At 41.2% G+C, this 27396-nt stretch overlaps 1 protein-coding gene and 1 pseudogene across 1 annotated transcript in view; one reads left to right on the top strand and one right to left on the bottom strand.

The window, feature by feature from the left end:
- The window catches only part of DUSP16 (dual specificity phosphatase 16), a 92958-nt gene that overhangs the window by 24535 nt on the left and 41027 nt on the right, over positions 1 to 27396 (bottom strand). The window contains exons 3-4 of the mRNA XM_036297228.1: positions 13791 to 14382; positions 12687 to 12825 (exon numbers count right to left, since the gene is read on the bottom strand). Coding sequence (XP_036153121.1) covers positions 12687 to 12825; positions 13791 to 14018 — 367 coding nt within the window. The 5' untranslated portion in view covers positions 14019 to 14382. The remainder of the gene's footprint in view (positions 1 to 12686; positions 12826 to 13790; positions 14383 to 27396) is intronic.
- On the top strand, positions 14898 to 15420 carry LOC118649816 (annotated as a pseudogene).

Here is a 27396-nt window from a genome sequence, read left to right as displayed (position 1 = left end):
AGGGCTGGGGGGGTTTGCAGGCCGTCTACGCCCCCATCGGGGTGGGGGTCCCCACTGGGGGGGCGGGGCAGGCCTGGGCAAAAGGCTGATGGCCGTTTGCAGGCTGGCCACCCCCCCCATTGGGGTGAGGGTCCCTGAGGGGGGCATGGTCAGCCTGGGCGAAGGGCTCAGGGCTGTTTGGGGGCAGCTTGCAGACTGGCCAAGCCCCTGGCTTTGTCCGGAAGGACATCCAAAAGATCTCCAGAAGGTCTCCTGGTCTAATTAGCATATTACTCTTTTATTAGTATAGATAGTGATCACTCATTTAGGATCTTCTAGCCCAGCCGTGGGCAAACTACGGCCCGCTTGAAATGAATAAAACTAAAAAAAAAAAAAGACCATACCCTTTTATGTAATGATGTTTACTTTGAATTTATATTAGTTCACACAAACACTCCATCCATGCTTTTGTTCCTGCCCTCCGGTCCAGTTTAAGAACCCATTGTGGCCCTCGAGTCAAAAAGTTTGCCCACCCCTGTTCTAGCCTCATATCCAGGAAGCCTTCCTCCAACCTTTGTCCACAACTTGTTTTGCTTCACATTGTTAGGATTCACGAGAGACAAAAGGTGAAAAAAAAACTAACAACCTTGCTTCTAAGGTTACATTTCCCAAAGTGTGCTCCAGAGCACTGGTGTCCTGCAGGAAGTTGACAGACAAGATATTGGTCCAAAAAGTAAGAGAAATATAGCATATCACATGTCCCTGGGAGTGTCACAGCACACATTAGCATATCAAAGGCTCCAAAAAATATCTCCAAAGAAACTAGTTTACAGTAATTTCATTGAACTCAAATAGTTTCCCGAACTTTTTTGATCATGGAATTCCCTCACTCATTCCTCCTCCTAAAATGTATAGAATGCTAATGGAACTCACACTTAAGGAAACGCTATACTGGGGCCACTGCAACTACTGAAATAAAATCAATTAGAATTCCTACACCTGCAAGTACAACCCGGAAGGAGGTCTGACATGACCGGAGACACCAGAGAGTGAACTTCACATGAAAGAGCTGAAACACACACTGAGTCTCTGGTTGCTTTAAGAGCACGGTGGTGAAGCTGCAGCTACTTCCCGATGGGTTTGGGCCACCCTAAGGACAACTTTCAGAGGGGACACATTCTGTAACATTCCTGAACTGAGAGTGCAGGCCCAGCTCCACCATAGGTGAGTACAGTGACCCTAATCACTTTAACTTCAGTGAACCTCAAAAGTGAGTGTGGCTTTAGAAAATTCTAAGAGAAAAGAAATAAATGAGAGAAAGAAACCCGCAGTTGGACCCCAAACTAAACCCAAAATGCAAACAAAACAGCAATAACACATTGTTAAACATACTATAAAACAAAAAGAATCCTCTTTTTTACAAATCTTTTCAACTAATCTCCGGCACAAATTGCAACAGCCTTAAAATAGTTAACAGAGCATTCATTTAGTGTTCAGTCTGTCTTGAAATGTCCCAAACCACAGCTCCAAGTTACTTGCAAAAAACTCGACCTCAGCCAAAGGGCACATTTTCCCTGATCTTTATCTAGGACAAGGTTCCACTCTGCTGACATCCTCCTTCATTGACAGCTTTTTCCATTCACTGACCTTTCATTCATCGTTGTACTCTAGTGACCCCAGTTTCATTTCATTAATTAACAGCAGATGAGACACTGCCTGATTTCCCCAAACCCTTGAAAAACTATCTGTGGCCTCATCAGCAACTCAGTTTAGAAATATGTTTAAAATGTCCCACTTCCTTTTACAAACTAAATCTAATAAGACGAAAAGTCCAACTCGTTTATATAAACTTTTTGTTACAAATGGCTGACACAATAAAGAGTCACCTTATCCACCCTGTCATAGCTCCAGGCTGTCCCACACTCCACATTAGTTACATTACAGGAAGACATAACACCAGTTCATTATCCTTCTTGTTTGCTGTGAAAAGCAGTACCGAAACACTGATAAGCTTCTTGAACAAGTTTTAAAAATTTTTTAAAGTTATTCAAGGACTTGATTTGCCATCCAATCTTACCAAATTGTTCCTATCCCTAGAATTTACGATGTTTATCATCTGGGAATGGAGAAAATAAAAAGTCATATGGCCCATATATGTGCCCTTAGATCTGAATCTAGGAATGGCTGCAGTTGCTATTCTCCATTATTTTTCCCTGGCCTGTGGAGAAACAGAGACGGGGCCTGGCAGACAGAGATGTGCACACATGTTCAACTCTACAGATCTGGATGGACAGGAGGACGAACTGCAATGTTTAAATCCATATTACATATATATATGTGTGTATGTATGTGTGTGTGTGTGTGTGTGTGTGTGTGTGTGTATATATATATATATATATATATATATATATATATATATATATATTCCTCCCCTCCTCCCCCCAGAGGAAGGGATAGGGAGAGAGTGATAGAAACATCAATGATGAGAAAGAATCACTGATTGGCTGCCTTCTGCATGCCCCCTACTGGGGATTGAGACTGCAACCTGGGCATGTGCCCTATGACCTCCTGGTTCATAGATGGACACTCAACCACTGACCCACCGCGGCTGGGCCCATATTTCTGTTTGTTTGTCTTCCACAAATCCAACCAGTATCATGCAAGTTTATAAATAAAAACATGTATTACTTTGGACAGAGAAAACACTTCATATAGCTTTAAGGCATTCATAATTTATCTATCACTCTATTCTAATTTAACAACAACAAAAAAAAACCCTCCTTCCTTTAAGTGCACCACCTTCACAATTCCAATCATAAATACCATTTTTTCTGTAAAAGCCAATGAGCACCATTCAATTTTCAGAGGGAAAAAAACCTGACAAGTAAAATACAATACATATCTCAACTCTACTAACTAAACAATTACAATTAGTCACTCTTTTCTCCTCCCTCTGACCCTTGCAATCAGTTATAAATCACAATGTTCTTCTTAAAATCAAAGAATATTTACACATAAACAAAAGTAGTACTTTACTACAACTTAGTGATGGACCTCTATCCCTTATAAATAAAAGTTAATTCCATTGCTTTAGAGTTGGTTCCCTGCAGGGAGAAACAACTTCTCCACTTAAGCAAATAGGTATCAGAGCTGCCCAAAGTGGGAAGGAAGCATTAGAGGCAACTCCCTCCCATTTTGTGAATGGATTCCATGGCTCCATACAAAAATAGTACTTACAAAAAAGCTCTACATTATGAAAGACATTTTTCTAAAAAGTCACAAGCAAATTTAATTTCTGCATATTAAATACTGTTCACATAATTTATATAGTTTCATAATTTTTAAATATAGCTCTCACATCATTTAATCCTTTAAAAAACAAAGACCCCCTTTTTGTGACATAAATATAGCCCATTCATTTCCTGATTCTAGAATATATGGAGGATTTAAGCGGAGTATACACTGCACCTGTAAAGAAAAGTATAGTTCTCTCCATACCAAAAATAAAAATCTGCTGCTTTGCTACTGTACAAAGGAGACAACCCTAATATTAAAAATTGAAATGCTGCCGAAACTGGTTTGGCTCAGTGGATAGAGCGTCGGCCTGCGGACTGAAAGGTCCCGGGTTCGATTCCGGTCAAGGGCATGTACCTGGGTTGCGGGCACATCCCCAGTAGGAGATGTGCAGGAGGCAGCTGATCGATGTTTCTCTCTCATCGATGTTTCTAACTCTCTATCTCTCTCCCTTCCTCTCTGTAAAAAATCAATAAATATATTTTAAAAAAAAATTGAAATGCATATTTCACAACAAAGTGTTGTAATTGTTATTAAGAGTAATTATTTTCTGCTTTAGTTTGAAGTGACTGATTCAGGCAACTTTGTCCTCTAGCTACTTAAAAACAGACTAAACTATGATTACAATTCTTCCAGGGTCCACAGACTGTATACATGGAGAGTTGAAACTAGTTAAATAAAACGAAAACAAAAATAAAGGCAACATAATTTTGTACCCCCCCAAAAATCAAACAAAAATATGTAACTGTAATATCTCAATGCATATAGGTTGGTCTGGGTAAGCCAAGCCACATGGGTTTGAGCAACAATTTAAAAAAAGGTAGAGAAATGAATGGCATGCTTTTCTCAATAACATCAGCAGCACTCCATCTGTGTTCTATCTACTCAACTCTCCACTGAGCAGCCCTGAAGCAATTAACAGCTCTGAAAAGAAAAATCTCAAATTATATAAGCATTAGTTTTAAATGCTTATAAACTTATCCCAACCATTCCATCCACTCGAGAGGAAAGTGAACAGATATGCATTTCTGTAGAGACCCTCCAGGAAGTCTAATAAGTAGCTTCTACCTCCTAAAATGTGTCCCATAAATAATTATACAACTCTCACCTGACACAGTTGGGGAATGAGAAATTCTATCTAATCTAATTTTTGAATTAACACAATAATCACATATATAATGAATGAATCAAAATTTTCAAAGTACTATTGTAAAACAATCACTAAATACTAAAATAATGCAATTTATAATTCCTTATAATTCCTTATTGTTCCTCAAGATAATATTATCTAGATCAATTCCACTGGCAAAATCCAAAAGTGTCATTTAGTAAAGAGTTCTCAGAAGATGTAATGATATTTTTACTATTTTACTGACATGTCAAATTGGCAATAAATAACTATGCCCAGAAATTCCTCCTCTTTAAACACACACACACACACACACACACACACACACACACACACACGACTCTTAATATATGCCCTCAAACAAGGATTGGTCTAAAAATGCAACCAAAATAACCAATCAAAAGGAATAGGAATATGGCCAGAATCTACCACTTGGCTGAATAAATCAACAATAGGTGAGCCAAGTTCACTGACTGGTTTTCTCTAGTGACTTTAAGCATACGAGACAACAGCCAAGCAAAGAATATCCTGAGACTTCCTGAGAAGGAAGGATTTAAAAGGCTTCAGCATGGAAGGAGGAGATCACATTTGCTCATTTTCACCTGAAAATCAAAGATTTCCAAGTCTGTATTTTGGGGCTTCATGTCTAACATTTTCAGCCTCCTTAGGTCATGTTCATTCTGAGACTTACTGACGCTTTAAAAAAAACAAAAACAAAGCCATAGCTCCTTCTCTTTCATTCTGTATCCCTTTCATGTTAGTGCCATTCTCCCAGTCTTTTCTATCTGTCCCTTCCTTTGCATTTTCCTGCTACCACCCTAGTCCTCCATCTTTGCACCTCATTCTTAGATAAATTCAGTAGTAGCTCCCTCTGCGCCACTTGTTCTGTTTCCACTCTGCTGCCAGATTAAGAATCCTAAAATAAAGTTTTGATGTATTCCCTGCTCCCAAATAGAATAAAGCCCAAAATTTTTAGCCAGACATTTAAGACCCTTCATAATCTATTCCCAATCTATTATCCAACCTAATTTTCCCTTGCCTTTGCCAATTCAGGCTTTCCAATCCATTTTATATTTCCTTCCAAAACACAGGCAAGCACAAGTCACACCTCTTCTACAGCAGTATATTTCATTTTTACTATGACCAATACATTTTTTGTTAAAACCTTCTGAACACCTACATACACTCACCACTGAAACAAGTTTCACAATATAATCTTCCTTACTATGTGAGGTGCTCTGAGATAGTTCCAATTCTATTCTGTTGCATTAAAAAAAAAATATTCCCTGCCTGGCCAGCATGGTTGAGCATCAACCTATGAACCAGCCAGGAGGTCATGGTTTGATTCTTGGTCAGGGCACATGCCCAAGGTGCAGGCTCAATCTCCAATAGGGGGTGTGCAGGAGGCAGCTGCTCAATGATTCTCTCTCATCATTGATGTTTCTATCTCTCTCTCCCCTTGTCCTTTCCTCTCTGAAATCAATAAAAAATATTTTTAAAAATCTTCCCTGACCAGTGAGTGTATCTAGATATGGCCTTGCCGACTTAGAACTTGTATAAAATGGATAGCTACCATCTGGCAATGAGTATTACCACTGACTGAGTCCTATGAATTATCTACGTGTGTGTGCTGTGACCTCTTATTTCTCTAGCTATAATACATTGTGAATTTCACGTGGATAAGAATTACATCTCACACTCCTTTGTTTGTAATCACCTCAGCATTTAGCACAGTGCTTGGCACATAATTAGAATTCAGTAAGTGTTTATTGAATCCTTCCTTGTTACAATGAATAGCTGTTGATGGATATAAGTCTTGTATATTTTTGGTGTTCAAAAGGATTTCCTGATTCCATTCAAAGCAGAAAGCTATGTGGGCAAGGGTGGGGGCCCAGAAACTGCTTCCTATTCCTAGACCACAATGCCCTCGGAGACGCTCAGAGTGAGAGAGGTAGCACAGGGCAAGAAAAACATTTTCTGTGCACACCCTCCATGTGCTTCTGCCTCATCCAGGGAACTGTACATGACAGATGGAGAGAGGAAATTTTTCTTTGATGCCCCTAAGTCTAGAGAGTCCAGTAACACCTCCATGGTCACCCCAGATGAGGATGAAGTGGCTGCTGGATATGTCCCCGTGACCAGCCCAGGGCACAACACAATGAGACTGTCAATCAGGAGATAATGCTATGAGTCAAGAGGAAAAAGAAATTTGAATCTGGTCTCTGGAGAATGACTCTTGAGAATCAAATTGACTAACTTGTAAACTGTCCCTGAATCACCATACAACTCACTTCTCAGGCCTTTCCATATGAAGGTCAAAGCTTTCTAATCCCCGAAGCAGGCTCTCCCATAAGACCACTTCTATCAACTGTCCTCTTTGTCCAGCTGCACACTTCCCTGGTGGCTTCACAGAGCAGTAAGGAAGTCGACTGTACCTGTCCACAGGGTTCACACGTAAGTTCAAAGAGACATTTAATGAACACGTACTATGAGCTGTACACAGTGCTGGTAAAGGGACAGTGGTGACCAAGATGGAAGCCCTCTCTGGAACTGCCAGTTTAGTGGGATACACATTAACCAAATAATTAGATGAATAATTAACTAATTAAGGTAGGTGGCCAAAGGAGTGTACGTAACAGTGGAAACCAACTTTGCCTGGTAGCTAGAGAAGGCTTGACAATCTCAACAAATCCAGCAGGAGACACAGAGGTGGGTGGGGGAGAGGCCCAGGGAGATTGGAGCACTGAGACAGGCCTGCGGAGCTACAATAAGCAAACAAAAAACAAACTGAGGGCTTAAAGTAACACAAGATGAAGTTAGGCAGGAGCCAGCCACTGTAGGGCCTTGTGAGTCAGTTAAGGATTTCAGAATTTATCCTAACAGCACTGATGTATATTAAACTGGAGAGTGATATAATCAGAATTACATTAAAAATATAAAATAATCCCTGGCTCAGTGGATGGGCATCATCCCATGCATTGAGAAGTCACATACACTGAGAGATCAGGGCCTATACCTGGGTTTGGGGGCTGGATACCCAGTAGGAGGCATGCAATCAATGTTTCTCGCTCCCTCCCCTTTCCTCTCTCTCTAAAATCAACAAAAACATAATATATATATATATATATAATGTTTATATATATAATGTTTATATATCATGTTTATTATATTATATATACACACACACATATATATAATAAAAATATAATTTTGGCTACAGTATGAGTAATGGGTTCAAAGGTGGCAAGATAGAAGATGTGAGACCAGTTAAGAGGCTCCTGAATCAATTTGAGGGAGGGATGATATTGGCTTGACTTAGCTGGTAGCAGAAGAAGAGCAGAGGTCAGAAGAAAGATGTGGCGATTGAGAGGTGACAGGAGTTGAAGCCCAATCCCCAAAGGCCCACAGTGCCCACCAAAAAAAGGTACTAACTGTCCTTCTGGTTTAAAAGGCTTGCATAATTTGATTTCATTTCCTCTCAATTCCTATTTCTCCCCTTCACAAAAAATTCCACTCTAGTTCTTGCTGCCCCCTAAAATCTATGTTCATTCCTGACATTTTGAATCATGTTTCTCCCCTCAGCTAAAATGTCAAGGACCCTGCCCACCCAAATCTCACTCATCTTTCGAGGTTCAATTAAAATTTCACTGCCATAATCAAATCTTCCCCAACTTTCGCAGACTACGCGGAGTCATCCCTTATCACTACATCACACAGCTTAGCACATGATCACATGCTTCTCTGTTTCATCCACTTAGGTGTGTTTCCCCAAATAAACCGCTAGGTGCCCAAGGGCAGAGGCAAGCCTTTTGCTTTTCTGGTATCCCACACCCCAGAGCCCAGCCCAACCACAAGAGTGCCCATCAAACACTGAGAGGCTGAATGAAAAAGTCTGGACCTGGCGTTGCTCCAGAGCACACAGATGACACGACCGGGGCAAGGGAAGACTGATGTCACCACTGTCATCGAGGGTGCTTTTGTTTGCCTTGTGCAAAACATCAGGATGAGGAACTGAGGAACTATCTTTAGTCTGGTCTGTAGTCCATTTTTTAAAAAGACACAGACTCAGGCATTATGTCAGCCACCGGTAGCTGGAAAATGACATAAACTGGCTTACCACACACTGGCAGGTAGCAATTGGAGAAAAGATGATCCAATTTGGATAACCTCATGCAAACGGAAGCTCAGAGCAGAGCCAGCAAATGCACGGCAACCAGTAGGCAAAACAGCACCTGTTTTTAGTCTGTTTACAGTGGGTCTCAGTCACTGTGGCTCTTTAAACACAAGAACTGCCAATTCCTGAATAACTGCAGTACTTTTACTGAAATCCATTAATATTACTCTCTTTTACCACCAGGATTTGAAATGGGATGACTAAGGATTTCCCTTCTGTAGATGAAGGGACAGAAGAAATGCCACACCAGACAACAGAACCGACAGTAACAATAGCACATACTGCAAAATCTATAACCAGAACCACCAGGCTCTACAGTATTTCCATCAGGAAGAATAGTAATTGATTCCATTAAAGGAAAGCTAGAACTGCTGACTGAATCCAGATCCCTGTTAAATAGAAATTTTAGAGCTAGGAGTGAATATATTTTTATTTACTCCTAGCTCACATTTAATAAAAATGTATTCACTCCTAGCTCTAGCTTCCCTAGCAAATCTAAATCAAAACAAAGAAATGTGTATTTGGCCTTCAACCACAGCAAACATTAATCTAAGACTGTGGCTGTGTTCAGAGACGGAATGTTTACAAAAGCCCTTAGCGTTGTACCTAACACTGTACCTAATAGTAAGTGCTTAATAAATGGCATCTTCTGTCATGAGTCAGAGCTATACTTCAGCATAGAACAGAGTAGGCAGACTTTCATTTGGTGATCCCCTCTGGCTAAAATAACTTAATGATTTAAAAATTTCTGTGTACAGAATATTTTTACATATTGCTCATTCCATAAAATGTGAAGAATATGACTCAGAAATCCACAGAGGCTGAGAGAGAGCCACCACAAAAAGAGCCTTTCAGGATAAGCCTGGTCTGAAATGGGCACACTTGGTCCCCAGGCTGGCTCCTGATGCATTCCAGAAGACCCTGGAATTACTGTGGATATGGGCCTTGGGCACACAGTGAGGATAGGGAGGGTTGGGGAGAGTCACTCAAGGGCTCTGTTATTTTCCTCATTTGTAAATGAAAGGGCTGAAGTCTGTGATTCATTTATGTTTTTTTTGCTGTAGGGTTATCCTGTGCCTCATCACAGGATAGAAATAAGTGCTGTAGAATTTTAAAAAACTGTTATGGGTCCCTTCTGCTTTTACTCAGAGTTATAACAGTAAGAAAAGAGAAAAAAAATAATAGAACAGTATTTTCCATCTGTAGGTTGATCTTTATTTTTACTAAAATAACCCATTTATTATTCTCTTTTCTGTTAGCAAATTCAGTCATTTTTTTCTTCTATTTTTATTTTCAAGTTGGTACCCGCAGAAATAGAACAAAGGCAAGTAGAATAAAGTGATATATGATAAATAAGTAAAGGACATCATTTTTTAAATGGAACTAGTTTTCTGAAGGTTAACAAGACCAAAAAAGTTATCAATAAGTCAATGTTGGCAGCTATTTTGTTTTCTAACTCATAGTAGTTTCTTTTTTTTTTAAAAAAAAGACTATTGATATAGAGATTTCACATGCATTACCTAATATGATCCTCACAATAGGATCCTCAGTTCTAAAGTCATTTTTGTAAAACAAATATTATGTCATACCCATTCTGTCATTTTATTGATTCGAATTCTTAAGACTTATTTTTAAAGATGGTTGTGAGAGGATGTACATCTTCAACTATGCCTATTTAATAACTGACTTTGAAATTTTTAAGTGGAAAAATGGGAGACTTATGGCTAAACAGAATAATCAGTTGACATTTACATATATATATTTACTTAGACCATTCTCAATTCAGTGGATTCAAGAACTTATATTCTCCTATGAGTAGAGTGAGGTTTCACAGCTATTAGCTCTCACCAAAGTTCAGTATTTAAGAATCACCCAAATTAGCACTGTTTAATTGCAAGAGTATTTTTATTAAATCTTAAAGTCGTGTTTAAATCTACTTACACAGATGGAAACATTTTCATATCAGATACTTTTCCCATAGCAGCAAAATACCTCCTCTATCTGAATAAATACACTTTGGAAATTATTTATTTCAATACATTCTTAAGTTTTGCTCCACTTTTAGATTAATTTCATTAATGTTTAATATAATCATTTCTATTCTAAACTAATATAATGAATCATATGAAATATAAATGGTATAAACCTATATGTAAGCTAATCCTATATAATAAAAGCCTAATATGCTAAGTGTCCGGTCGACCGGTTGGCCATTCAACCAATCAAAGCGTAATATGCTAATGATATACTAAGGCTGCCCAACCGCTCGCTATGACGTGCACAGACCACCAGGGGGCAGACACTCAACGCAGGAGCTGCCCCTGGTGGTCAGTGCACTCCCACAGCCAGCCTCCCGCAGTCCCTCCCCTCAGCCAGCCAGCCAGTCCCGATAGGGACTGGACTAGATGACCCTGATCACCCCCAATTGTCCTCGATCACCAGCCAGGTCGAGGGACCCTACTCATGATGAATTCGTGCACCAGGCCTCTAGTGACAATATAAAGTTAAATAAGATTTAAAGATAAAAATTAAAGACTTATGCAGAATAATATAATATGACTATCAAATTAATCATTTTGTTTAGAATACTGACTGGACTCAGAAAAAGGGAAAGTTGTTCAGGCAGGGGTCAAGGTCCTGGCTGGGGAGAGCCACAGGTGTGGCCAATACAGGAAGAGTTCATTGCAGAACCGAGTTCTAAGTCTCAGGAGAGGCTTGGGAATCCAGTCTCACTGGTCCCATTAACAAGATTCCAATGCAAAGTCCCTCACAGTGGACACAAAAACATGAAATGAGTTCCCAGACTCACCAACCTAGTTTGGTAGAACTCTACTAGCAATTGTCATCTTTACTCCCAGCAAAAGCATGTGCCTATCAACAAGAGCCAAAACCTAAACTATAATTTTCAGTTACAAAATTCTGAAAACTACATTCGAAGGAAAACTGCTTCACGGAAGGGTACTAAGGGAGAGACCAGACAGAAACATAGCATAAACAAAAGGTGTGGCAACAGCTGATCTGAAAGAGACAAGAAACTGCCCTGTTCTTTGGGAACTGAAGCAAAGGCCAAGGGAGAACTGGAGACACAGAAATCTTATCGAAACCTGCACAGAGTTTAACAGTGTTCACACACCAACAACTGATTAATTTTACTCTCTTAAAACTGAAATGTTTATACTTCTAACAACAAATTGCCAGTAACATCAAGTTCACTTCACCCTCCTTGCGGCAAAAGACTAAAGGTGTGAAAATGACAGTATCAATACCTTGTTTTTAGATCATATTTTTAAAAGCACTCTTGCCTATCACTGTGGTAGAATCTGCCAGACACAACAGCTTTGTGTTAAAGGTTACTGTGCATTGTCAAACTGTATCCCAGCTCTGTGATCAGTGTGTGAAAGGGCTTTATCAGGGGAAGCAAAGGATGAACATTCTGCTTTGGAATTCAACGAGACAGAACTCCCACACCACCTTCCTTTGGGGCAGATATGAAATAGTTAGTCTTCCCATGTACTTCGTAAAAATCATCTGGTTGCCTAGCATTTGCAAGACTTCCTTTCAGTTGTAAAAACAAAACAAGTAAATGTTTTAAAATATTTCCCTTAATTATCAGAAGAAATAGTCTACATACATCCTCTCCCTTCCTCATTGTTCACAATGTCCAAGAATTGTGATCTGATCGCTGGCGTCCACTTCAACTATAAATGTTTAAGAAGAGCTGGACACCGGAATACTGATCTGGTTCTTGCCACGGGGGTGGCAACTAACACCAGAGCAGGAGCTGAGATGTAGAGCACATGGTGTGCCTAGATCATGGGAAGCAGCTGGCGTTGAGCTATCTATGTGGCACACAGAGCTATCTATGTGGCACTTCTAGTTAATAAATACCAAGTGAAGAGGCATTTGAACTAGTAAGTCAAAAATTCACTGGCCACTGTGTAAGGATGACAGTATTCGAGCAATAGAATAGTTACAGCACTAAAACAAATCATTGGCCACCATAACCTCAAGTGGTGACGACCCACTGTACTTTGAGCTCATTGTGAAACACTGCTTACTCACAGAGCTCAACGAGATTCCGAGTCCTTTCATTTCTACCTCAGGCCTTACCTGCAAGCAGGTGGACGGAGCTGAAGCACTTCTCCAGTTTACCCAGAAGTACAGTGAGAAAACAGTCTGAAGACAGAGAGGCAACATCTTGGGAGCTCTGATCGTAAACTACAACCTTCTGACTGCAATCAATGTCGACCTAAAATGCAAATGTGAGACTGTTAGGAAGGACAGTGAGAAAAACAATCCCAAAAACTGCTGGTGCTGAAGCAAATGAGTGCTTCCTGTTTTCAATTAAAAATTTGAAGAAAAAAAAAAAGATACAGTCAACTTACTGGATAAACCTAGCATATATATGGTTTAAATGCTTGTAAAAATCAGCTTTTACAGGCAACTTGATGCTATTTCTGTGTAGATGTGCTAGAAACTACTTGGTTTTAAATCCTTAACACTATAAAAGGGTAAAGCATAAAAACAAAATAAACATAACAGTCCTTGAAATAAAAACATTTAAAAATGGTTTCTATATAACAATCAGTTGTTTAATAAAATTAAAACATCAACTCACTTTGATTCCTGAAGAAAAGAAATAGCCTTATCCATCACAAAGATGATATTTTGGATCCCAGGAATAACTCCTTGAGGATAATATGCTTACGTCCTGACCAATGTTACCTTATTTTTCCATAAATCAAAAGCACTTTCTAATATAATTTTTCTGTCTTTCCAAGGCAATTGAAAAGAATGATTTCCTTTCAGTAAATTTGTAGGTAATACCAAATAATGTATTAATATCTTGTCAATACATATTCTATTACATGTTAATACATAATTACCAATAAAGTAATTATTAATAATATAATTAACTATAACTTTGTATGTGTTTAAGTTAAAAAAAAACAAACACAATTTTAACAAGTAATTAATGGAAAAACAGCCCCTGACCAAATTAAAACAAGTTAACCTCTCTGTTTAGTTTATAAGTATTCTTTAATGTGACAGTTTAGTTAATAAATTTCTTGAGGCATCATAAGGTACCAAAGTTTAAAAAGCCATCAAACTTCCTCAAATTATTTTCTCCCCTTAAAAAGGAGGCTTTGTTTAAAATTATTCCCCATTCAGTGTGTCCATTTATTCTAAAAAGGAAAAAAAGAAAGCATTTACCTTATGTTTTGCTGAATGCTGGATGAGTTCTGTAATTAACACTTTGTCCTGTTGCAACCTTCGCTTCATAAGCTTGGAACAGTTGATATTAATGGCTTCCAAAATGTGGGATGTATTGTATTCCACAAATGGCCGGCTATCAATTAGCAGCACTTTTTCCGTCCCACTTTCCAGCAGAGCCACCAAGCTCTCAGTAACAATTTGAGTCCCAATCATCTCATGGGCCATGGCAACAGTAAGTCCTCTTTTCCCACCTCCTCCTTTAATTTGCCACGATGATGTAATGGTGGTGTGCTCAAAGGCTCAGCCACTCCATTGTACTAACATGTATGAGGTCAGGCTGGTGGTAACTGGCAAAAGGAGAGTTAAACCCATTTTCAGCAAAAGCCCTCCAAGTGAATGTCTCTTTCTCTTTCCGTTGATGTGCTCTTGCAAAGGACTCCGTCCACAAAGCAGCCCCTCACATTTGATTCATAAAGAGATGACTGGAATAACCATCCCACAACAAAAGATGCTTTGGGGCAGCCAGTGCATTACGTCATTCTTTACCTTTGCTCCCTCGCTCCAACAGCTTGGCACTGGGCTGAAAAGCCTACATGAAGAGAGACAGACAGACGGAAAACAAAACAGGGTCAAAAAAAAAAGAAAGAGCGTCGGATTAGAGAGAGTATATGATTCACAATATTTACTCCATTAATCTGATTCCATACTTGATGCACTGTTTCATTTGAACAAACAAACAAAAAGGACAATTGGGTACGGCTTCAGAAAAGCATTCTAATGATAATTCAGTTTCAACTCAAAATATGAAAACACAGAGAAGACAAAACAAGACACATTCTTGAATTATAATCACCAGGGGCCTGGAACGAAATGAGTTATAGCAAGAAAATTAAAAGAGCCATATAAAGGTGCTTGAAGTTTCATTATTCCAAATGGTTATCCTCCCTTTTCTTTGCTTATTTCTTTAAAAATAACACAAAAGAACAATAACCTACCACCAGGGTAGCAATCCCCTATTTTAAGAACAAAAGTATTTTCTGGCAGCCACGTCCCTCCAGGAGCCGGCGGCCGCGGTGGGAGGCGGAGCCCGGGTGGCCACGCACCATGGGGAACAAGCAGACCATCTTCTCGCAGGAGCAGCTGGACAACTACCAGGACTGCACCTTCTTCAATGAGAAAGACATCCTGACGCTGCACGCGCGGTTCTACGAGCTGGCCCCCGACCGGTCCCCATGGACCACAGGAAGCGCCCCATCGTCCACGTGCCCATCCAGATGCCAGAGCTCCGGGGGAGCCCATTCAAGGAGCGGATCGCGGAGTCCTTCTCGGAGGACGGCGAGGGCAGGCTCACCTTCGAGGACTTCATGGACATGCTCTCGGAGCTCTGCGAGTTGGCGCCCCGCGATCTCAAGGCCAACCACGCTTTCAAGATCTACGACTTCATCTGCGAGAACCTGGAGATGACGCTGGCCCGGCTGACCAAATCGGAGCCAGAGGAGGACGAGGTGCGCGACAAGGTCATCGAGGAGGCCGACCTGGACGGCGACGGCAAGCTGGGCTACTCCGACTTCGAGGACATGATCGCCAGGCATCCAAGTTCCTCAGAACCTTCCATGTCCAGATCTGAGGACAGCCGAGGTCTCGGCCCTGACGCCCACCGTCGGTCCACCTCTGCTGTCTGCACAGTTTTGACCTCCCAGCTCCCAGGATGGGAGCTGCAGCCTCCGGGGCTGACACCTATCGACATTTCCTCGGCCCTTTCAACAAAAAATCCTTCACGGGGGAAGGGGGAGGAGGGGAAGGGGGACGGGAGGAGCAGGGCTTGCCAGGCCCCTGTGGTCCAGCCCAGGCCCCATGGACCCTCACAGGCCCTCCCTCTGCCCCCCGACCACCCCTGTGCCTGGTCCTCTCCCCTCAGAAATGCACAATCACACCCCCCCCACCCCACCCCCCGCCCCTCCGCCAGGGGAAGGCCCGGCACCTGAGGGGAGTGGGGAGAACCGACCTGTCCATGTGCTAGAAACACAATCGGGCCACCCAGGGCAAAGTGAGGAGACGACAAGATTTTTTTTTAAATATATTTTTGTTGAATTCAGAGAGAAAGGGAGAAGCTGACGAAGAGAGATACATCAACGATGAGAGAGAATTATTGATTGGCTGCCTCCTGCATGCCCCCTACTGGGGATGGAGCTCACAACCCGGGCATGTGCCCTGACCAGGAATCCAACCGTGATCTCCTGGTTCATAGGTCAATGTTCAACCAATGAGCCACACCAGCTGGCTGGGCGAGGATAAAATTTTCATGAACTATGCAATCTTTATTTTTGTGGTTGTTTTATTTTACTTTATTTCTTTATTAAAGTATTACATGAGTCTCCTTTATTCCCCAATTAACCTCTCCCCCACTACCCCCTCCCCCAAGCACAAGCCCTCATCCCCCCTACTGTCTATGTCCATTGGTTTTGCTCATATGCATGCATATGGTACAAGTCCTTTAGTTGATCCCTTACCTCCACACCCCCTGCCTTCCCTCATAGGTTGGACAGTCTGCTCCATGCTTCTATGTCTCTGGTTCTATTTTTGTTCATCAGTTTATGTTGTTCATTATATTCCACAAATGAGTGAGATCATGTGATATTTCTCTTTCTCTGACAGCTTATTTCGCTTTGCATAATACTCTCTAGTTCCATCCATGCTGTTGCAAATGGTAAGAATTCCTTTTTTTACAGCAGCGTAGAATTCCATTGTGTAGATGTACCAGTTTTCTAACCACTCGTCTGCTGATGATTCACCGACTTGTGGACAGTGCACACCCGTGAGGATGCCTCGTGGTTGGGAAGGGCGGGCACTGGGACAGGGCCCTGGGGCCTACAGTTCACATAGCTTCACACTGGGAAGGGTGGGAAGGCACGGCCGAGCCGTGGGGTTGGAGAAAGATTGCACAGCCTATGCAATCTTTCTATGCAATCTTTCTCCAACCCATCTCATCTCCCCGCCTCCCCGCCCTTCCCAGTGTGAAGCTATGTGAACTGTGGGCCCCAGGGCCCTGTCCCGGTGTCCAGCCTTCCCAACCACGAGGCATCCTCATGGGTGTGTACTGTCCACAAGGCTGTGAACTGAGAGTAAAAGGCTTCCCTGTCCAAAAAAAATTTTTTTTGATGGTTTGAGTATTACAATAATGGTAATCACAGCACACACACACACACACACACGTACATACACGAAGGGGCAAATAGCACACACTCCTTTAAATTGCCCTCAGGAAAGAGAGGAGAGGCAGGGAAATGGGAGGTTCTATAAATTCCAGTTGCCTTTTAAGAAAGAGAGATTAAAATGGCTGATATCCTTGCCATATTAACTGCTGATCTAATTGATGGGGCCTGTGATATATCCAGCTCCATCCAAGACAGTCTCAGCTACAACCCTGGCCAGTCCCCCAAACTCCCCTGGAGTTCTCTGACCCTTTATAGCCTGGTGCCTCATTCTTAAGAGAATCACTGACTCCAACCTTAGAAAATCTCACACCCTAAACCTGGGACTCTAGGACAGCAACCTACACATAACAAAGCCCTTCACACTAGACCCAACCCTGTCTTGCCAAACTCCTATAACCAACCATTTTCTATGACACTAGTTGGAGTTTTGTGTCCACAGCTTGGACCTCACTCTGACCTTCAATATTCTCAGATTCCTATCTCCCCTGGTCCATCTGTTTATATGAAATTCTCTACTCCATAAAACTAGATGTCTATGGGCATTCAACTTCTTGAGGATAAACTACTTGATGGCAGAGGTTTTGTATTACATTTCTTACCTCCACAGTGTTTTGCACTTAAGATAATTTGCAGTATTATAAGTAAAATCCTCCTTTTCCCAAAAACAATGTAAGATACTAAGTAAGCATCTGATTAACTGATTTCAGATCAGGATGGTAGGGCCCTCGAACATCACCGGGTCCCACTTCCTAATTTTAGACTTACAAATTAGAAACTGAGGCACAGAGAAGAGGTAGGAGAACACAAAGAGAAGTGGCCTGGCCATGTACATGTTACATAACTTTGGACAAATCATGTCATCTCTCTGAACCACAGTTTCCTCATCTAGAACATGTGGATGTTATACTGGCCTTGTCTCCTCGCAGTTTGTTTTTAGGACAAAATTATCTAGGTTCTCTAAATCGAGTAAGTGAAAAAGCAACTACACATTATACAGGGAAAGTAGGGGAAATGATGAACAGGGTGGTCCTGCATCTGGAATCTAAAAGACACCATTCAGCAGCTAAAAACAGAAGCTACTCCTTCCTCCCACAGTCCAGCTTCAGCCAAGCTGTGTCCTTCATATGGAGCCAGACACACAGTGAGAAGGCACCTGAGAAATCATCTCATCACCCCCACATTTTACAAATCAGCTCCGCAGTCTACATTATTTATCCAATTCTTGTCTTCATTATATTAAGGTATTTATTTTTAGTATAGCTTAATGGCAAGAGGCACAAAAGTCATCTCCATCTTCAAATGAAGAAGCCAGGGCAGAGAATTTGTCCTAGCCAGTCAACTAACGCACTTGCAAAGCACCTGCCAAGGAAATAGCACTGAACCAAATCAAGTCCTGACTGCTCAGTGACAAGTCCACAGCCACGTAAGGTCCTGTATGCAGACTGTCTGATTCCCAAAGCAGGGCTCCTACTCCTGGGTTACCCTGTTTTCCCTAAGTGCCCGTCCCATAATGACACTGAACTAAGAAAGAATGACGTGACTTGTCCATGAGGGTGCCCGGGTGGCACAGAAAGTGGAAACCTGAGAACAGGAGCAAGTGGACTCCAACAATGGCTCTGAGTCTCCAAGTCTGATTGGCTCCTCGCAATGATAAAATCCGGAGGGGACAAAGCAGTTATCTGGGTTAGCAGATCAATGGACAAAGGGAGGGAGATGACAGCAAACATGCAAAAGCTGACTTAGAAAGTTCTCATCTTTGCTTCCCTTCAGCCGAATCTCCTAAGTCCAAATCACTGAAACCAACGATAGGTTATGGCAAATAGTTTACCAGGCAGAAAACAGTCATTCTAACCCAGAGAACTGGAGTCAGTAGTTCCACATACGAAAAAGACACTTTCCTGACCAAGCAAAGCTCTGGTCAAAGTGACCCTAAGAGGAGAATGTAATCGAGGCAAAGGATGGAAGTGACATGAGGATCCCTGTCCCGAGGCCAGCTGGAGCCCTCCTGTTATGCCTTTATAACCAACATCTGATCTTCCCCAAATCGATTATGGGAGAGGCACGCATGCTGTCGTCTCCCTTCAGAAGACAACTAAATAACACTTTCCTATACATACAATAAACTTCCTATTTCTCTACAATAAAAAAGTCAACAAACTAGTACTTATCATACTAAAGACCAGTAACCTTAACCAAGGCCATGAAACAAATATTTGCAAAGTATTTCACTTTCAGAAGTAAAAGTTTTTTAAAACTTTATTTACAAAGGTTTAGAGATAGGCTAAGGCAACATTTTAGTATAACAAAATGACTATACAAATCAGGGAATAAAATGGGCAAATCCTCTTAAAAATGCCAATTTGGGTAGAGCTTACATTCCAGCAATCTGTCTTATATTTTAGAACATTTAATATTAACATGAGTTGTGTAAGAGCCTTTCCCCTTTAATACACAATTTTTAAAGTTTTTCTGTGTCATTTATTTTATGTTTTAGACTCCCTTTGGTTACATATAGAAATGTATCTTTGATTTTATAATGAAAATCGAGAGTTTTATCTATTAAAATTCACTCTGCATCCAACTTTGCAAGAATATCAATGAAATAAAGGATACTACAGCTCTAGCCAGTGTGGCTCAGCTGGTTGGGTATTGTTCTGTGCACCAGAAGGTTGCTGGTTCCATTCCTAGTCAGAGCACATGTCTAGGTTGTGGGCTCGACACCAGGGAGTGGCGGAGGGGGCGTGCAAGACACAAGCCGATTGATGTTCTGCTCTCAGATAGATGTTTCTCTCTCCCTTTCCCTTCCTCTCTCTCTAAAATCAATATTAAAATCTTTTACAATATTTTTAAAAAGTATATTACTAAATTAGTTGTGGTCAGAGAACCATAAGTCAAGACCATTTTAATGATAAGGTAAACTTGTGGAAGGAACAATATAAAGCCCAACTGTTAAAAAACATTGCCATTAATTAGCTAAGAGGAAAAATGTTTTGTTTTTATTTTCTTCAGTTCTTGCAGCCTTTAAAGCTAGTGCCCAACCAGAAAATTTTAAAAATATTAAAGTCCTTTCTAAATTGTTCTATTAAGCAGCTCTCTCCTCTTCTGAGATGAGGCACCAGTCTTTTCAATTTACCAGATGCAATCCTGGCTTCTAGGTCAGGCATACTGACACTAGGTATATATTACACACACACACACACACACACACACACACACACACACACACACACACACACACGGTGAGAACCCTTCTCACGCACGGCTGCCCCACCTACCCATGGGTTATTTTCTGTCAAGAGCCAACAGTCCTCTGCTGCCCTAGCATACCCACCCCCAAGGGCCACACAGGCCAGGGCTAAAGCTCCCTATGAACACCCCACTGGTCTGAAAAGTGGGATCCATGAGAAGGCAGGGTTCCTCCTCTGAGAGGCACCTTTCCATTTTAAACACTCCTTTGACATAAATCCTCACGAGAAGGTAAAGGATCCTATGGCTATGCAGTGCTTATAAGGCCTGTTCAGTGAGGAGAGTGATGGAGCCTTATTTGGTTGGGCTTGAGCTCAAGTTCAAATTCTCAGAGAATTTATGGGAAGGATATAATCAGGTGAGAAGTTTACTTTTATTAAACTACAGGCTAGTCTTAAAATTTTTCCCCTTCAATAAAACTGAAGAAATAGGCAACAAGATACACCAAAAAGCTTTTCAGTAGAGCCTTAAGCATACACTTTCAATAACAGAAAATTTGAACGAATCACAAGGGAAAAAAGCAGGCTAAGACGTCCGAAGGCAAGCAAGAACACACTGCACACTGACCATCTTCACTCTACATCGACTAAAGCAACTTTGCCTCAGATGCTGTGGTTAACCCTGGCAGGAACTCTGAGGTCTGATATCTGGTAAAATATATTCAATTAAAAAACACACACACCATATTAACCAAAGCCAAGAAGTCTATATGAGCTTCATATGCTTTTTAGTTGCTTATTAACATCTTCACTATATTTTCTTACCCCAAAATAGACGACACATATTCTGACACATGGTGGCAATATGGAATACACTGCTTGAAGCACAACTGTTTAGATAATAACTAGACAAGACGACAATACTTGTTAGCACCGTAAAATCCAGTCACCTCGCACCAACCTAACAGCACTGTTGGAAGAACCCACTCCTACCAGAGGCTTAGGTGTTCACATACGTCTCAGGGATCCACAGATAAAGGCCAGAAGAGCTGTCATCCTCCACAGACTAAATGTAATGCCTTTGCTGCAGACACAGGCCAGCCCGGACGGAGTCCAGATCTGGGAGAAGTCCTCACTGCTTCTGCTAAGGGAGAGCCCTGCACTCTTGGAACTGGCTCAGGTGGCCCCCGTCTTTCGTTCTTAGCACTGCCTCCTGGTAATGTCCACCTGTTTCACCAGCTTCCCCTTCCCTGATCCATCTAAGCTCTCCTCTTCCTTCCACCAAACCATGTATCTATCCTAGACACAGCCCTCGCCCTCCAAGCTCCCTCACGTACCCCTCTCCATTTAATGCTTCCTCCTGGCACCCTGCCTGAGAATTGACTTGCCCCTTAAAAGAGGGGCCGAGAGATGAGGTGGCGGGAGTAGGAATGGAAGAATCCCTGGACGGAGTCGCTGGGCAAGAGAAAATGTGGCCGGGGGCTGGTTCAATCTAGGAGTTGAGGAGAAACTGTTTTGGAAGGATATTCACAATAAAGATGGGCATGAGGCAGAAGAGGGGAGATTCAGAACAAACGGAACGGAGGTCAGATGGTGCATCTTGGTTTTCTTAACTCGTTCAGCCAACTAACAAATAGTTACTGGGCAGCTTCACAAGGACCATGCACTGCTGTGGGAAATGCAGCAAAACTGAACTGGGCAAAAATTCCTGTCCTCCCAGAGTCCCTAATTTAGTGATGGGAAACACATAATAAACAGCAACAACAAAAGCAGAGCATGTTATGGCAGATGGTGATACGTGCTATGGATAAAAAATAAAGCCGGGAAGGAAGGAGAATGGGGTGCGTGGTTAAAATTTTAAACACAGTAGTCAGAAAAAGCCTTACTCTAATGGTTAAGTCAAGATCATGAAGGAGGTGAGAGTGTATGTGGATACTTGGGGGAACTGCAGCTCTCTGTCTGTGTCAAAGGCTTGAGGCCAGTGAGTATACTGGCCAAGGTAATGCCAAATTGGGCAAATGCTAATAAAAAAATGTGGCAGGTGTTCAGTTTTCCTTCAGAACTATGATTACATCTATAAAGCATCTCCAGATGCTTGAACTTTTAAAATACATACACATGAAAATTTAGTACAATTTCTTCCATAAAGCTACACAGGGAGAAACTGTGGTTCCTATATTAGTGCATTATTTGCCAACGAAATACTCTAATAAGAAAGGTTAAGTTAATGTTAATTTAATACAATTCTTCCAACTCCACGAACATTTTGTACCTAATAAAAGAATCTTGGTTTTATAGCACAGACTATAGTAAAATATCAAAGACACGTAAAACAAGATGTATACTTGAATAGGTCTATATAACAAGGAAGTAGTTAATTTAAAGAAGCATTCCAGGCAGCCGATGTGGCTCAGTGATTGAGCGTCGACCTGTGCACCAAGAGGTCGCTAGTTCTATTCCTGGTCAGGGCACATGCCGGGTTGTGGGCTCAGTCCCCAGTAGGGGAAGTTCAGGAGGCAGCCAATCAATGTTTCTATCTCCTCCCCTACCCTCTCTAAAAATCAATACAAATTTTTTCTTTTAAAAAAAAAAAAGCATTCCAGTGAGGGAAGAGATTGGACAATAATCGTGCACCTATGGATGAGGACAGTGGGTGGGGAGTGAGGGCGGAGAGTGGGGTGGGAACTGGGTGGAGGGGAGTTATGGTGGGAAAAAAGAGTAACTAATGTAATAATCAGAACAATAAAGATTTAATTGAAAAAAAAAAAAGCATTCCATTAAAATAAAGAAAAATGCTTTCTAGGAGCTCTCCCTGTCAGAAGGTGTATCAAATACCACAAGGATTTTGTAAGTTAGATTACTCAATTCAAGGGGCTGTAAACTAATGGAAGTTTACAATCTTTATCAATGCCCCATCTTTAGCCCACCCCACGCCCCAAACAACAAAATCCCACTGGATGAAAGATAAAGTATACTTTCCTGACAAAGAGCTAACTTACTAAAGATACTGCAACCAGGGTAAACACCTAGACATTTTAGTAATATTTAGTAATACTTAATTTTCCAAAGAAGATCAGAAGGCTCTAGGAACAAGCAAGAAAAACAATAAAAAATCGTTGACACTGCTGTAGCCGGTTTGGTTCAGTGGACAGAGCATTGGCCCTCGGACTGAAGGGTTGTGGATTGGATGACGGTCAAGGGCATGTGCCTCAGTTGCAGGCTGGATCCCCGGCCCTGGTAGAGGTCCATTCGGGAGGCAACCAATCAATGTGTCTCTTTCACATCGATTTCTCTCTGTCTCTCCTCCTCCCTTCCACTCTCGCTCTAAAAAATCAATGGAAAAATATCCTCAGGTGAGGATTAACAACAACAAAAATCATCAACACCAAACCTCCCACCACCTCCCTTGAGCCCAACTTTATAACAATAAGATTCCAGAATTAAAATGCCAAACTACATTCTCCTGAAGATAATGCCAAAATAGCTTACAAGAATATTTTCAAGGTGACTTACAAGAAACTGCCTCACCTTTCAGGTAAATACACGTGAAAAATATTAGAAAAGGTCTACAGAGGCAACAGAAGGGGATTGGCTAAGTAACTTATAAATTATGAAAAGTCCTGCAGCACAGCATCATGCAACATTTTAAAAGGATGGTACAAAAGTATAATTTTTGACATTAAAAGATGGTCACAACATAGTAAGAGAATAAAATCAAGTGACAGAACAGTAGGTAAAATAGGACCTCAAATACCCACATACATACAAATAGTTCTGCTTGGGTAACGAAAGGTAATATATTATTTTCCATAATCTTGGAAAGTGAAAAAAGTATTAGAAAAAGGGCACGAGGGCATGACATACCCTAGAGCAGCGGTTCTCAACCTGTGAGTCGCGACCCCTTTAGGGGTCGAACGACCCTTTCACAGGGCTCGCCTAAGACCATCGGAAAACACATATATAATTACATATTGTTTTTGTGATTAATCACTATGCTTTAATTATGTTCAATTTGTAACAATGAAAATACATCCTGCATATCAGGTATTTACATTACGATTCATAACAGTAGCAAAATGACAGTTATGAAGTAGCAAAGAAAATAATTTTATGGTCGGGGGTCACCACAACATGAGGAACTGTTTTAAAGGGCCGCGGCATCAGGAAGGTTGAGAACCGCTGCCCTACAGCCAGGTAGTAGTGTCTGCAGTAGTCCTGCCTGCACTCCTCCTCCTCAGTGCGGGTTCAGGCGAGGTAAGATGAACTAATACAATATAGGGCAGTTTACGTTTACCCTCAAGGTAAAAGCTGAATTTCTGCTTCACAACAGGACTTAAAAAGAATTACTTTCAATAACAATAATGTTTGAAAGGGGAGGCAAACAAGAAAAATTAAATTTTAAGTCACACACTTGTGACGATACAGCTGGGCTTTTAAAACAGGTCAGTTGGAGGAAGACTCATAATACAAAAGTTTTTTTCTGTATACAAAGAATTTATAGCTAGTTTTCTTTTTAAATCAATATATTCCCTAACACTCTTTTTTAAAAATACATTTTTATTGATTTCAGAAAGGAAGGGAGAAGGAGAGACAGAAGATAGAAACATCAATGATGAGAGAGAATCATTGATCAGCTGTCTCCTGCACATCCCCTACTGGGGAGCAAGCCTGCAATTCAGGCATGTGCCCTGACCAGGAATCGGACTGTGACCTCCTGGTTCATAGGTCGACCCTCAGCCACTGAGCAACACCAGCTGGGCCCCTAACACTCTTAAAATGTATTTTATTTGATAAAGTTTCAAAAACAAACCTGTTTAAAGCATTGCAAGTAAAATATAGTATGACTTTCATTCCTCTCACTGCAAAAGCACAAAATCTTTTAACAAAGTACAGGGTGGGCAAAAGGAGGTTTATAGTTGTGAGTATGGGAAATACCAAGTTTATTCTTGTATTATTGTTTATTAATTCTTGTATTGTTTTCCATACGAACAACTGTCAACCTACTTTTGCCCAACCCTGTACGTAGAGCAGCCTCGTCACTATTCTCAGCTCTCAAAGAGACATACACAAGACTTGAACACATTCCAGGCATGGCCTTCAAGCCTGGACCACACCTGCTTCCAAGGCCCTGAGGCTAAAAATAACTCTGGGGCCTCAAAAATGGGACAGCAGCCAGGCCCAAGGGTAGCTGCAGAGCACTTGCTCAGCTCCATTAACAGTTAAGCAGGGGCTACACAATTCTACAGTCGCAAAAACTCTACCACTGGCTTACCATCCTGGGCCTACTCAGTGTCTTTGCCCCTTGACACCAAAACTAATCCCAGGAACTTAGAAACAATGAGGTTTTATGGTGTATTGTTTTTAAAAAATAACTGGATCAGGACTCAGGCAACCTAGTTCCTAATTTCAGCTCCTCTACAAAGAGCTAAAAGGTCTATCGAGTCACTTGACATCCCTAAGCCTGTTTTTTCCTTACCTGTAGGAGGAATCCTGCAGTCACTTAACATCTAAGGATGGCTTCACCAAGAATATGATATCACTGTCAGTGCATTTAGTAAGGGTGCCTAACAGGGTCAGAGTAACAGGGCAGATCTGATTATGAAGCAGTGAGTTGAGGAGTTAGAGTTTTTACCCTACAGCACACAGATTAAAATGGGTGACTCCTGGCAATGTCTCCACAGCAGCATGGCACCTGTTTCAGGTCATTTCTTTTGTGGAGCTTCCCAAGATTTGCCCTGAGTCTACGACTCCCACTTCTCCGCAGGAGCCTCCTCTGGAACTTGCTATTCTATCAGGTGAGGAAAGGAAGAAAGGGAGGGAGGCCAGGGGCGAAAGCCTCATTGCTCACTCTAGGCTCCTCGGCTGTGCTAATTTAAGTCACCACATCTGTCCCCCTTCTGGGCCCTGGGGTTAATGATATCCGGAAGCTGCACCACAGGGCAAAGCAGGTGACAGGGCCAGGACCTGGGCATGAGCAATTTCCCATGAGCAACTTCCCACTTTTGTCTAATCACAAGAATCACTCAGGAACTTGATAAACAAATGTGATAAAATGGAACAGTACTCAGCCATAAGAAAGGATGAAATACTGCCATTTGCATGAATCTTGAGTACCATGCCAAGTGAAAGGAAGTCAGACAGAAAAAGACAAGAACCACAGGATTTCACTCATATGGGGGATATATAACAGAAAGCAATAAATGAACAAACAAAACAAACTCACAGACACAGATAACAGTATGAAGGTTACCAGAGCGTAAACGGGATGGGAGGAGGGGGCTGAAGAGGGTAAAGAGTATCAAATATATGGCAACAGGAGACTAGATTTTGGGTGATGAGCACACAATGCAATATACAAATGATATATTATATAATTGTACACTTGAAACTTATATAATGTAATTAACCAAAATTAATTTTAAAATTTGTCCCATTCTCTATTGTTTTTACCTATTCTTTTTACTAGAATTTGACAAGGCATTTAATGTCCCACTTTTATATCTTAGTATTTTCATTAAATACCTTCTCATTTTAAAAGATTCAAATGAAAGGAACATGTAAAGAATAAAGATAAGGCAGCACTAGATAGATATATGAAGGAGATGGGGATTTATAATTTTAAATAGGATAACCAGGGAAAGCCCCATCAAGAAGTGATATTTGAGTAACAAACTCAAAGTGGTTAGGCAATAAGGCACTTACTCCAATCTGGGTTATTTCTGACACAGGGTAACACTCAATGCAAATTTCCTTCTGTTGAAAAAAAATATTTAATTTAAAAAAATTTAAGTGATAAAAAAGATCATCTAGGCCCCACCCCTGGAGACTGATACTTGGATTCTGGAGTATAGACTGTGACTGCATTTTTAAAACAAATGTCCCAGGAGGGTCTTAGGATCAGGCAAGTTTGAAAAACACATTTTTCTCTCTCTCAGTGTTTACAATCGATCAGTCCTCAACAGCTACTGATTTGTCATTCTCTCTCACCTGGAGGAGAAAAGGTGCAAAAGCTTTATGTCTGAACTGAAAATAATGACAATGGTTATTGCCAATAAATGGGGAGAATGGGAGGTCAGCCAGAGAACAATTCAACTCTCATCGCTGAAGCAGGACTTCCATTTAGTCTAGTGCATGCCTTTTGGTAGGCTAATAATATCCCTTTTACAAAATGTTAGGGATTTGCCCAGAGTTACACAACTTGAC

The sequence above is a fragment of the Myotis myotis genome, unplaced genomic scaffold (assembly GCF_014108235.1).
Source record: "Myotis myotis isolate mMyoMyo1 unplaced genomic scaffold, mMyoMyo1.p scaffold_m19_p_3, whole genome shotgun sequence".
Classification (NCBI taxonomy): Eukaryota; Metazoa; Chordata; class Mammalia; order Chiroptera; family Vespertilionidae; genus Myotis; species Myotis myotis.
Note: the sequence above shows the minus strand (reverse complement) of the source record. Positions and strands in the feature narration are given on the sequence as shown.